Source organism: Neopsephotus bourkii, unplaced genomic scaffold (genome assembly GCF_033783945.1).
Source record: "Neopsephotus bourkii isolate Nb327-2 ecotype Australia unplaced genomic scaffold, CSIRO-AGI_Nbou_v1 NB_1526, whole genome shotgun sequence".
NCBI lineage: Eukaryota > Metazoa > Chordata > Aves > Psittaciformes > Psittacidae > Neopsephotus > Neopsephotus bourkii.
In genome coordinates this window covers 3,599,323-3,612,967 of record NW_026902002.1, presented here as the reverse complement: position 1 = coordinate 3,612,967, position 13,645 = coordinate 3,599,323, and the positions used below count along the sequence as shown (strand labels likewise).

General features: G+C 34.8%; 1 protein-coding gene across 5 annotated transcripts in view; it reads left to right on the top strand.

The window, feature by feature from the left end:
• Positions 1–13,645, top strand: part of PTPN4 (protein tyrosine phosphatase non-receptor type 4) — a 205,303-nt gene that overhangs the window by 177,473 nt on the left and 14,185 nt on the right. For all 5 annotated transcript variants that reach the window (XR_009727970.1, XM_061370121.1, XM_061370122.1 and 2 more), the window contains 8 exons: positions 4,733–4,892; positions 7,097–7,180; positions 7,266–7,322; positions 8,698–8,854; positions 10,358–10,524; positions 11,095–11,185; positions 11,271–11,332; positions 12,118–12,264. Coding sequence is in view for 4 of the 5 variants with exons in the window: in XM_061370121.1 (XP_061226105.1) it covers positions 4,733–4,892; positions 7,097–7,180; positions 7,266–7,322; positions 8,698–8,854; positions 10,358–10,524; positions 11,095–11,185; positions 11,271–11,332; positions 12,118–12,264 (925 nt within the window). In the remaining variant the exon portion in view is untranslated. The remainder of the gene's footprint in view (positions 1–4,732; positions 4,893–7,096; positions 7,181–7,265; positions 7,323–8,697; positions 8,855–10,357; positions 10,525–11,094; positions 11,186–11,270; positions 11,333–12,117; positions 12,265–13,645) is intronic.

Here is a 13,645-nt window from a genome sequence, read left to right as displayed (position 1 = left end):
CAGTACCTTGCCCACCCAGCCAAAATGCAGATTTGCTGTAACATAACCATTAGTGTCTGGATGTGGAAGTGAAAGTTATTTTTTTCATAGAACTGTTTTGTGATAAAAGTTTTTAATTCCCATGAGTTTGAAAATTTTACTTTTTGTCCAAGCACAGAAGTATGAGTGAGCTTTAAAAATTACTTGCCAAAATACCTTTTTAGCACCCCAGCATTCTAAGACTCCTAGTACATTTTGTGTATTGTTGAAGATAGCACTGTCAGGCTTGTGTTACGCTGATTATTCTTGAAACTGTAAGCTTGCTATGCAAGTGGGCAAAATAAAACCTGTTACTGTGTATTAAGTTCAGAAGGATGACAAAAAAACCTGATTTATTTGAATATTTGAAATACTCAGTTACTTCTGACAGTGATGAAATACTCAGTTACTTCTGACAGTGATGAATTGGGGAAAGAAGGTGCACGATGTACACTGTATTAACACTGCCACTGTACCTTTTTATATAGAGCTATCCATGTAATGCTAAACTTGCCCTCATAATTTTGTATAATCTCTCTTAGTAAGGAAATTGTGCAAATTGTTTAAAAACATTTGTGAATTTAAAAATAGCATATACATAACTACACGTTTATAAAAACAAATTGTATGTCTTGGGAAAAGTTACTCCAGGAAGGCATTTGACACAGTTCAACAGCTTTGTTTGGACTATACCTTCTTTGCTCGGACTGTACCTTCTTCACTTGGGCTATACCTTCAGTTTTAACAGGTGTGTGTAGCTTCAGGGAGGGAAATAGAATACCAAATTTTTAAATTTTTGTGAAATAACACAAGACATTTTTTATGATAGGGTACAATAGTTATAATTTCACCATCACCTGGTTATTTAGCTTTCAGAGTTACAAGACAGTAATTTAGCCTAATTAATCTAAAATCCTCTGTTTTTTTGGTGGGCTTTTTAGCAAAGGCAGGGGAGTCTCGAAACTCTGGAACGCTTGTGAATCTTTTCTCATGTTAAAGTTTTGCTGTCAAAAGCCACACGAGGTCAGGTTCCTTCTGTTCCAAGACTTCCAAATTAAGTCAGTTATGGGAAACACTGAATGGTAGAGTGATACAGTCAAGTAAGCACAATTCTTAAATAGTCTCTTTTTATTCAATATGCCTTTAAGTTGTGAAAGATGTTCCTGAGTGTTCTTGGGATTTGTTTATTTGATACCTGATTTCTCGTGTAAGTTGCCATGGAAATGGGTCTTAAAAGAAAGGAAGTGGTTTTGTAAAGTAGTTATGCAACTATGGCGTTCTTTTTCATTATTTTGCGCTTTGCAAAGTATTGCTCTTCTGTCACTAAGCTTTGGCTTTTGTTTTTGGTTTTTTCCTTTGTTGGAAGCTTTAAAGTGGAATTTAATTTAATTAAACCAGTGTAGTTATCTAGCATAAGGTATTTTTTGGAATGAGGACATTCACTGTCAAAAATACATGAACACCATTAGGGTCTTTTGAAAGTTTCAGGTGATGTTGATTTAAGATTCAAGATCTGTGAAAGAAACTAGTACTCATGAAGTTCATATTAGCTATATAATTTAAAATTGCATCGTTTTAGAATCCAGAAAAACTGTTTCTTAACCAGTTTGACCTTTCTGAGTGTAAAAAAAATATTGAGTAATCCATCCACTGATTTGTTGGGAATTTTTTGTGTTGATAAATTTACATATGTAAGAAAGTCGGGGAAGGTAACCAGACAGGCTTTGGGTTTTGTGATCTTTTTGGAGTCAACATAGCAAAAGAAATCAGAGTTTCAGTGCAGTATTTAGAAGAATATTATAGGTTAGCTAATACAACCTTGAATTCCACTTTTTTTTTTTCCATCTGTGTATGCTAGTCAAAACTCAATTGAGAGACGCTGCTTGTAGTTCTGTGAGGTAATTATAACCTTAAGTTCCAACAGCAGTGGTATGTGTTTAGTTTAATAAATTTATGGGGGGTGTATGAAACTTTTGCTTAATATATTAAAAGGTCCAACCGGATATCTGTAACAAAAATACCCCAAGCTTGTCAGTGGCAGGGCTTATGTGTTATTTTATTATTATGTAAATTGCTGAATGCAGTAACAGAGAGCTGCTTTGCGTGCAAAATAGGCTCCTTTCACTGCCATTGTCTAGGCATTCATAAGGAAATTCAAAGCTGACTGGGCAAATATAAAGCCAATGAAGTTTTTGCCCAAGGCTTGCTTGGTAGTTCTCACAATTCATTATGCTAATATATTACAGTACTTGCACTGCTGCCTCTAAAACGCTCATTTAAGTAACTTTTCAAATCTTTTCTAAAAGTTTGTTTGGTAGGAATTTATTTGTGTTTGTTGTCATGAATGTACAGACATCTAGTCAAACATAAGATCCCATCTTTTGCTTTTATCAGAACAACTTTTTGTCTCTACACTCATGTTTTCTGTTCCTTTTTTATTCAGTTTAAAACTGTCACGAGTAATTGTTCACAGGAAAATACATAGCTATGTTGCCCTTCACTTAAAAGGCTGAATAATCTGTACTGGCCAGACTTGAATGAATAAATGCATAGGCAGTTAAAAAGCTCTGGGTGACCTTTGTGTCAATGTCTAAATAGTTTATAGCTGCCTTGAAAGTTCATTTTGCAAATGTTGGTAATCATATTTTTATCTCTTTCTCCACAAAGATTAAGTTAGGAAAGCTGCTTATCCTGAAAAATAAAAGTATGATATTTTTTACTATCACTTGTGTTGAAAAGTGTTCAGGAATATTATTTTTACTCCCTAGTGTGTTTTGAACATGAGGCTCTTCAGGCATAAGATACTGAATACTTAGTCATGTTTTTTTCTTCTAACTCTGCATGACAAAAAAATATTTTCTGAAAGTAGAAATTAAACAGAAGCATACCAGAAAACATATTTTTAGGATCTTTTCAAATGTACCGTTTCATACAGTGACCAAAAAAAATTATCAATATTTTCTAAGAAAATTTACTAGATTTTTAAAACGGAAAAGGAAAACATGTTTTTTCAAAGTCAAGTGTTCCAATTCCAGTTCAGTTTTCATGCTTTTTGAAAGGTTCATCCTTTATTTTAAATCACTGTAGACAGTTGTGATCTGACTTTTTAATTGAAAACATGAATCTGGGATCAGGCTTTCTTTAACTGCATAGAAACAACTTACGTGGTATGGAATTTGATTTGTGCCTTCAGTTTTCTAACTTGCAGAAACTTGAAATGCTGTGCTGCCTCATAATGGGAGTCAACCTGCACAGTTTACTGTGGCTAGACCAGTTAAATACAGTAGGACTACTCACGTGGTTCCCTGTGCTTTTTAGAGAGATACTATGCTATGAGTTTCCACTACAGCTCTCTGATAACGAAAGGGACTGTTCTATTCTGGTGTCTGGGAGTGTACTTCCCTCCCCATGCAGTGGTTGACCTGTGATAAACCAGTTCTCCTTGTTGAACAAGCAGAGAGCTACCCAACTTTGTCCAAAAAATCAACTTATTTTTGCTTGCTTGGTGAGCTGCCTTAGCCAAGGGAGGAGTGCCAGAATGGGTCAAGGACAGGGCCATAGATGCGTGTGAAAGAAGGAACGGAGGCACCCGTTTTTGGTTGGTAGCATGCTCTCTAGATTTATCTGTAACCTGTAACTTCATTCTTGGTGGTTTTTGGATTTGCCACTAGGTTGTCCTAAGTCATTATATGACTTAATAATAACTTTTAATGTGGTTAGTGGGGAGGAAGAAACTGGCGTCCAAACAAGTTAATGGGAACTATGTGCTAACTGCCTTTTTGGGCCTCTCAAAATGTTCTTCTTAATTCTTAAATATAAAACCATATAATGAAAGATGAATCATGTATTTATGTAATACAAATTATACAGTTAAGCTTTTATTCCAAAGGACTAATAAAGGAAATTATCCGTATTAAACATAGAGAACATTTTTATTAGTCTACAGTAGAGTGCTTGCTGCTCTAAAGCAGAAATAGAACTTTCTGCTATTTAATCTTCAGTAATGGTGTTATAACTCAACTAAAAAAATGTATGCAATGAATGAAGCTGTGCATGTTTCAAAGGGGGAAATGTTCAAGGGGGAAAAAAACTAAAGCTCTCTTCAAATGCACACATATACTTTCAATTGAAAAACTAAAATTTAACACTCTCATTTTCAGTGGGCATTTCAAATAAAAGCAGGGAGACAGCTGAGTTGTCTTCAGCTTACGGTCCTCCTGGTTTTAGATCAAAAGCGAAAAATTAGTTATGCTGCTTGTCTCTGGGTTTAAGACTTAAATTGCAGGCATTAAATTAAGATGCAAACTAGTTGATATTCTTATTGAGGAAAACTTAAGTGATGTATCTATTTTAGTTTTTGGTGTTTGTTTTTTTTTTTAGCAAGAGTGCAGAGTATAAATACAGTGAGTTTTACAATATTTCAGGATAAAATGGGTTGATGATACTAAAACCATTTAAAAAAAAAAGTCATGTAAAAGGTGGAAGTTACTGGTTCTGTGTACCGTTACTTGTCAAGAAAAAAGCAGCAACATGTCCAAACGTACACTTCCAGTATATTCTACCACAGTACATTTTTGTGATTCTAAAAATACATATAGACATTCAGTTCTCAAACTCTTGAGTTTCTTCTGGCATTTTCAATTTATTTGGAACCCTGAAAGAACTGTCTATATCTCATGATCATTCCACTTCATATTTCTGTTTTGGTATTTAGATCTCAAGAAACTCCTATAGGTGGGCAGCCTCCTGCATTACCACCCAAACAATTTAAAAAGAACAGTTGGAACCAAATTCATCATTCGCACTCACAGCAAGAACTGGATAACCATATTAATGAAACATTTGATGTTCCTGCATCACCAGAAAAATCCACAGTAAGTTTTTGGATCCAGTTTAACTATTCTGCTTCTTATGGGAATGATAGTCCTACTTTTCATGCGCTTGGTTCTGTTGCATTTCAGAGAGCTCTTACATTTGTGCATTACGTTGCAGCATTTCCATTATATATAGTCTCTTTGCTAGCTCCCACTGTTTTTTCCACCTGCTGGTGTAGTCCTTTGTCAGTTGTCATCAAATGACTTACATTTTGATGGACATGTAAGCATTTTGAATATTAGTTTTTCAGCATGTGCAGAAATTTCTAACTAACCTCTTCTTTAAGATGTCATTTACTGTCAGTTTTAAAGACGACATTGTAGACACTACCACTGGTGTTTAATCTAGTTTATATCAAAAAGCTGAAACTGAAAGTGCCTATCAGCTCTAGAGTGGTTTTGTCAGGAGAGGTTTCTCGAATCTCTTGGTTGCATTTCTCATCAGAATTTCCAAGGAAGAGACTCTAGCAAGGCCACCTGTGACAACAAATGTAAAAATCAAAGAACAAGTTCTTTTTCCACACTTAAGCACATGCTAGATGATTCAAGATCAGTCACTTATTGCCTGACTGAAGTGAAATCTCACTAACCATTTTTGTGAGTTTTTCTTCTGTCCCTCCAGCAGTTTTCAAGTGGTTCTTGGTTTTATAGTGATAAAAAACAGGGACAGGAGATGTTTTGTAGGATGGGAAAACTGTTTAAAATCTAGATGTAGCAAATACTGCATAAAAAGCTTTGGCAACCTCAGACATTAAAAATTATGAGTCAGCTCCCAAAATTGGTATTTTTGAAATGCCTCTGGTTTATTTTCATTTGCATTCTGAACTCTAAGCCTAGGTTGTTCTCTCAGGCCTTGTTATAAAGCTAATATTCTCATAAACCCCATATTTAATTTCATACTGGGGGCTTTAATAAAATTCACAGAAGTGGCTTGTGTAATTATGAGCATTTTCGGAATGTTGCAAAAAAATTTGCTTTAAATAACAAAACAGACTTTTTAACAGCTTTGTCTTCTGTCAGTGCTTACCTGAGTCATATTAAAGTACTGTTCTGTCTTGATAGTTAACACTACTTTACTCATCAAGTTAGCTTTACCAAATTGACAAAAATAACTTTCAGTTGTTTTTTTCAACTCCTTTTAGTTCTGCAAAACCAGCACAGCTGCATGAGAATGAGATCCTTTTCTCTCTGTCCATTGTCAGTGTGATTGTTTGCTTTGGTCCAATGGGCCACATTTATGCAGCCTTTTGTTTGGTTTCTTCCTTTCAGAATATCGGTTTTATGCTTTGGCTTGAAACAAATTTCTTTAATACTTCACATACTCTCCATAGAAACTATAGAAGCACTAGCCGATGTTCACTCTGTGAAATAAATATTGCTAAGTATAAACTCAAAATCAATGGCACTAAGTTATTTTTACAGATTAAAAAGTATATAATATTCCTCAGTTTATTGGTAGTTCCTTTAAAGGTGCTGTGTGATCAGAATGAAACTGAAAAGCAAGCAGCTGAAATTGTCAGAGGTTGCTTGGTGCAAAGCATGTGTCACGCCTCATATTCCACTATATTGAAATGGAATAGGGGGTATAGAACCAAGATTTTGCCAAACTTTTCCTTGCTTATTGCCAGTATGTTGCTGTTAATAGAAACAAAACCATACCTTCAATTATCTTATTTTTCATAATATTACGTTTTTACTGCAGGGTTTTTACTGAGGTCTTAATTAAAATTATTTTAAGGCATTTCCATCTAATAAACCCTTTTTCTTAGGCCTGCTTGAAGCCAGTTAGTCTTTTGTAATTCTGTTTCCTACTTTGAAATAACACACTTTTAAGTTATGTTACAGAATCACAGACTGGTTAGGGTTGGAAGGGACCTTTGGGGGTGATCTAGTCTAACCCCACTGCCAGTGCAGGGCCACCTAAAGCAGGTTATATAGGAACGCATCCAGGTGGGTTTTGAATGTCTCCAGAGAGGGAGACTCCACAACTCCCCTGGGCAGCCTGTTCCAAGACTTATAAATGTGTAACTTTTCCCTTCTATGCAAAACTCAAGATAAGACCATTTGTACCAGTACTTGATGTTTTCTCAAGGGTCCAGGAACAGTTACTTGATGAGGAAACTGCAAAATTACTATATACAGTATTCTGAAAGTCTAATTACAAATAATATGTATTTTAATATAATATAATCTTTGTTTACTAGCCCAATGGTGGTGTCCCTCATGACAATCTTGTTATGATCAGAATGAAACCAGATGAAAATGGAAGGTTTGGCTTCAATGTAAAGGTAACAGTACATCTATCCCCTTCATGTCTGTTAAGATTATTTTCTGACATCTGTGATTTATTACTAACTTAATTTCTTTTTAAAGGGTGGATATGATCAGAAGATGCCGGTAATAGTGTCCAGGGTAGCTCCAGGAACACCTGTAAGTTATAAAAAAATCGGACTTGGTAGCAACACCTGTGTATTTTAAAGTATGAATTTAAAACCGTGAATTATTTCATAACTGCCTATGAAAATCGCAGCTTGTGCTCCAACATTATAATAACAAAGCAAATTATGTTTAGTAAGAATTTGATGGGGCTACATAATATTTTTTAAAGTTCTTCAATCATCTGAAATTTTTTCTTTTTTTACTGAAACAAAGCTTAATTCCTGAAAATTACAAAGAGTTCCAGATGTTCCGTATGTGCTGTTTCTTGAGCTGGGTCATCCTAAAAATACATTTACTTGGTTACCTTTTCCAAATACAGGCATTCATATAAGTTCACATAAATTATATACAGAAAGAATCTTTTAGTATGTTTAAAATAACTGAAATAGCAAATCTCTCATTTTAGTGACAGATGTAGCTGAATAAAGCCAAGAGTTATACTAAAATCAGACATCATGAATCATTCATCAGGTCTGATTGTCTGTTGTTACTGGTGCTTTGTGACTATCGATAGTGTCTTCAAACTAGGCACAATATTTTGTCAGTTGACTGCCAGGAATACTGACCTGGTATTCAGCTGGAAGGAGTCAGCTCTGTTCATACCTTTTAGAGTGAACCATTTATTTGCTAACATTTAAGAAGTACAGCTTTTTTTATTTATATTTTGTTTTTTACTATTTGAAACTATTGTTTGTCAAGATCATTGGTTTTGTCCCTGTTTATTATTTCTGAAATGTTTATTAACATAAATAATTTTGGGTGAATGCTTTAAACATCCACTCTCTAAGGACAAGGTATTTGGTGATGGCATGTGCTCTTTCTTTTCTGCAACAGTGTTTAGGCTATGATTATAATAATGATTTTTATTACCTGATTCCTCTCTCTGGGATTACTGGGATTTGTGCATTGTCTTCGGTCCTTGTCTTAGTCTTGTCATTACAATTGCAGCATTTCATACCTGAAGCATTTAAGCCTGTGAAATTGATTTGGACAAGGCTTTGCCATGTTACTCCCTTCTCTTCAAAGACAGGAGCATCCTGCTTTTTAATTGCCTGTACAAAAATGTGATTCAAACAGTTGAACTTTCTACTTCAACCAGAGGAGTGGAGTAACAGCTGCTGAAGGACAATGACAGGCACCTCCCAGCTGCAAATGGATTTATTCATGTGGATGGCACTGTCTTATGTATTGTGTAACACTTAAATTTATCATTTGAATACAAAGCAGCAACCATGGCAACTAAGCTATTAAGATTCAAGTCCCTACGTATAGTTACTTTATGTTGCTATTTTAAGGTGAGAAATTGGAAATGGCTTGTTTTACAGATTTTATTTTTTATTACTTTTTTCCCCCCTCCACCTTGCAGGCTGATCTCTGTGTCCCTCGTCTGAATGAAGGGGACCAGGTTGTACTGATTAATGGCAGGGATATAGCAGAACATACCCATGACCAAGTTGTTATGTTTATTAAAGCTAGCTGTGAGAGACACTCGGGGGAACTTGTGCTCCTAGTTCGACCCAATGGTGAGTGATTTATACATAATAATAAGAAAAACTAATAAATCCACAGCTTGCTTTCATTTTCTAACCTCCATTTTGTGTCCTGAGATGGGATGCCTAACATCGTTGTAAGAAAGAACTCCCTTCCTTGAAACAGAGTTGCAGCAACACAATGTATTGTGGAAATCTTGATCAGTCCTTTACTCTAAGGAGCTATGCATAATAACTTAAGTGTTGAAAATTAACAGGAAAGTCAGAGATCAAATATTTCAAACTGATAGGTTATTTAAATTTTGTTCTCACTCTCATTGATAAAAATGTCCAGAAAGCTGTATGGATAATGAGTGCAGTTTCTGAGGTTGCTGTTATTCCATTAAGGAAAATAAAATACAAGCAAATGAACAAAAACTCCTCACTAAACACCGCATGTTTAGGTGACTTTGGAGGTCTATATAAGCAAAATCCTTCCATGTACTTTTAAAACAATCCAGAACAGCTGGTAACATTCTACATGATGAGGTTTAATAGAAGAAAGTGCTAGAAATGGAGTCTAAATAACAGCTTGTGCATTATATTCATGAGATACCCCACTGGAGCATTGCCAGCAGATGGTCACTGGATTTAATTCAGCTGCATATCCCAATTGTAATACAATTGCAAAGGGAAAAATAAAGTGAAAAATAATGATGTTTAATGGGAATAATTTAAATTAGTTTAGGAGAGTACTTCAGCCACCTCATAAACAATTTTTCCTTTATTCATTTGCACTCCCCACTTACTTGTTCTCTTATTCTGTGTGTATGTTCTCTTGCAGCTTTTGTGTGCTTACTTTCTTTTTCAGTTAAAATTGTTAGCTTTGTTTACAAATTTACTAAAACAGTTATCCTTGTGCTTTGATTATCTTTGTATTTTGGATAAAAACATTTGAGTTTTGAAGTGAGGAGTTGCCAGTTTTTTCCTTCATGGTCATGAGACATTTAAACACAAGCTTTCGAACATCATGTCTCTTGTGTGTAGTAGGAGATATGTATTATTTTTCAGTTTGTTTATAGGCAGGGCACACAAGCAGTTTTGATAGCAGTATAATGGCATATATTAATGCTGTTTTCTCAGGTCATCTGCACATCTTGCCCTAGTTGCTGAAGCCTAAAATCAGTTCAAAGTGAGTTAAAAGTAAAAGTGTAAATGCAATTGTAATGACTTCAGAGGCATGATGTGAGAATCTGAGATTAGGGAGTTACATCAGAGAAGGTAGGGCATAACACAAATTTTCATCAAAATTTTAGCAGTCAGGGATGTGCTTTCACTTAAAATTGCTATTAAACAAAATATACTTTGTCATGGATTATAATAATCAGTAAAGGCTACTTGCTCTTGCTGATGGGGGCTAAACAGTGTGCTAGTAAATGCAGACTTTTCTAAAGGAGAAACATTTGTTTGTTGTGCTGTTTTAAACAAATGATGCAGACTTAACTTTGCTTGCCAAATGGCATGTTCAGTCAGTGTTCATACCTTTATTTGTTACAGCTGTCTATGATGTTGTGGAAGAGAAGCTGGAGAGTGAACCTGACTTCCAGTACATCCCTGAGAAATCTCCACTTGATGGTGTCCATCAAGATGATAATGCTCTGAGAGAATCCATGATTCAGCTAGCAGAGGGGCTTATCACTGGAACTGTTTTGGCTCAGTTTGATGTGAGTACCGTGTTGCCTGTAGCTGTATGCTACAGTTCTAAGAAATTATTTAATAAGAGAGGATTTCAATTGAATTTCATTAGAGTCAGCATCTTGTAGCAGAACAACTGTCTTGTGCTCTCAAAAGAAAAATAACAACCAAAGGAAATCCAATCCTGTGTTGTATGTACAAATTTATGGCACTGAATAATGCTAGGTTTTAGTGTTGTTATAAATAGCTTTATTGATTACTTACAGATTTTTGTGGTTATGAGGGACCTATGCTAATAAAATGCTTTCACAGAGATGAAAACTGGAAAATGTAAACCGAAATTTGTTCTGTATTCAAACCTTCATTCCGCATCTAGTTTACTGTAGCATTGTCTTCAAACAAATTGTGCCATCTTGGTCATTTTCAATGATCCCACAGCATAACTAAGTTCATAGTGCTTTCTTTTGACAAGTACATTATTATGTGTATTGAAGCTACTGTTGCTCAATAGTTCATGTTCTAAAAAGTACCCCTAGGCAAATAATAAAGTAACAGGTCTTTTGCATCTATTATGATCTGACCATTGGTTTTGTCTTTAGCAATTGTATAGGAAAAAGCCTGGAATGACAATGTCTTGTGCCAGATTACCTCAAAACATTTCCAAAAATAGATACAGAGACATTTCGCCTTGTAAGTATGTGTGTTTATATATGTGCTCTAAAAATACTTTACTGTGGTTAGTAAATAAGTAACATATTTCTAAATTCTTTTTCAGATGATGCTACACGGGTTATTTTAAAAAGTAATGAAGATTACATCAATGCAAATTATATAAACGTGAGTGGCATTTTTCAAAGACCTGCAAAATTAAATAATTTTGCAGTTTTTCCATGAAGTTGATTAAAAAAAAAATAACTGTTTTTGTAAATCTAGTTGTGACTAGAACGGCTGATAAACGTGTAGTCAGATGGTTTAAAATTTACTCTTGTTATACTCATTTGGTAATGTTTTCTGGCAGGTGTTTCTATAAATGAATCCCAGAGAAATTAAAAACAGTAAGAAAAGCTAGCTCCCTCTACAAGAGGAATTAATTCCTTTCCTGAGTATTAATGTGGCAGTAGTGTTCAACATCGGTAATGTTTAATCTGGCATCACTTTCTTTTACATCTTCACCCCTCCACCCCTCCGCAATTTCAGTAACAACAAAATTACAGCTACTTACTTTTCCTTTCTGGAACACAAAACAATGATTACATTAAATTCCAAGATCAGCATTTTAAAAGCTAGTGTCAGAAATCCACATAGCATGAAATGTTTGCACCTGAATTGTTTGCCAATTGGTCTATCATTTCTTTTTTTTTTTTTTTTTTTTTTTTCAAAAATCAATCATGATTATGGCAACAACATAACTGTCAGGTAATATGTGGTGTGTACTAGTATCTTGTGTGTGTGAAGCATTTTGAAGGATTTTTATTAGTGCCGATCTAGATTTAATGACTTGTAATAAACAGAGTTAATATAGTTGATGCTTCTTTAATGTGTTAGTTACTAAACAGTAAACATCTGATGCCTGACTTTTGATTTTCTGTAAGCATTAAAAGAACTACTTTGTCTTTTCTTAGATGGAAATCCCTTCTTCCACAATAATAAACCAGTACATTGCTTGTCAAGGTCCATTACCGAACACTTGTCCTGACTTTTGGCAGATGACTTGGGAACAAGGCTCATCTATGGTTGTAATGTTAACAACTCAAGTTGAACGGGGCAGAGTAAGTAAAAGATTTCTTTAATTGCATAGTCTTAAAAAAATCTGTTGGTGATTAGCCTTTTTTGAAGATTAGAGGAGCATACTGGTATGACATGTAATATGACATGTAATATGTTTTTAAACTAAAAGAAAGGTATATTTAGTGTAGATAAAAGGAATACACTTCTTTACAATGAGGGTGTTGGACCACTGGAACAGATTGCCTGGAACAGTGGTAGATGCTCCATTCCTGGAAACATTCAAAGTCAGCTGTGACAGGGCTCTGAGCAATCTGATCTAGTTGAAGATGTCCCTGCTCATTGCAGGGGTTTGGTCTAAATGACGTTTGAAAAACCCTTCAAAACCATTCTGTGATTCTTCATAGAGGGCAGTGCATTACTGGTACTGTTGCAGTGATGACTCTTACATTTTAAACCTTCTGATGTTGTTAAAGTAGTTAATATTTAAACTTTACTCAGTTCTGAAATACATTGAAGCCTTCACATATTTCTTAAAATATTTTAGGTTTCTTTACTGTAAAGTAAAAAGCATCTAGAATTTACCATCACAGTAGGGTTTTTTTCTCTGAACTTCAGATGAGGAACTCCAAGAAGTTTCATCATTTTTTTAGGTTAGTTCTTTGATATGTAGGAAATTTATTTTTTTAAGGCAGCCTACCACAGCTTTGTATTGTTAAGATCCCATGCCTGAAGGCTGTCTTCAAGAGAATCCTTGATAAGCTTGAAATCTAAAATTTTTCATGAAATGTTCTTCTGTGGCTGTAAACAGTTGTTTAATCCTATGGAAGAATCATTTTCCTTTAAATCATTTCCATACAAATATCTGTAAAAATAGAGTACTGGTAATATCATAGAGTTATAAATTTCTATAATCAACTTGTGTATGGTGCTATAAAAGGCCTCAAGTGTATTTTGTCATCTGTTTCTGGTTTTATTTTTTAAGCTATAGTTTCTCCTTAATAGCTTTGTTTATTAAGCAGCCCTGTCCTTCGGAGGCAGGCAAAACAATCAAATCTGGTCATATGCACAGTGTGATTTCAGAGTTACTGGGTTTATAGTCTGGAGCATTCACAGTAGCACTGTCTGGTTCAGTGTGTGGACAGAAATTACACTCTGGAATAAAGGTTTAGTGGAATTTCTCCACATTCAGGATTTCTTTTGAAGGTGGATTTATGGTAGGTTGTGGGTGTTGCGATCAACTCAGACTATAGTTCAGCTCTCTGTATGTATTTTCACTTTTTAATAACCATATATTTGCTGAGAGGTTAGGCCTCTAAATATAATTAAAATAATTGAAGGGGACTTGCAGCATTTTTAAACCATTTTTCAGTGATTCAGTGTTTGCATAATGCTGCCTGCTCCCAAATAAACATGATTAGAGGG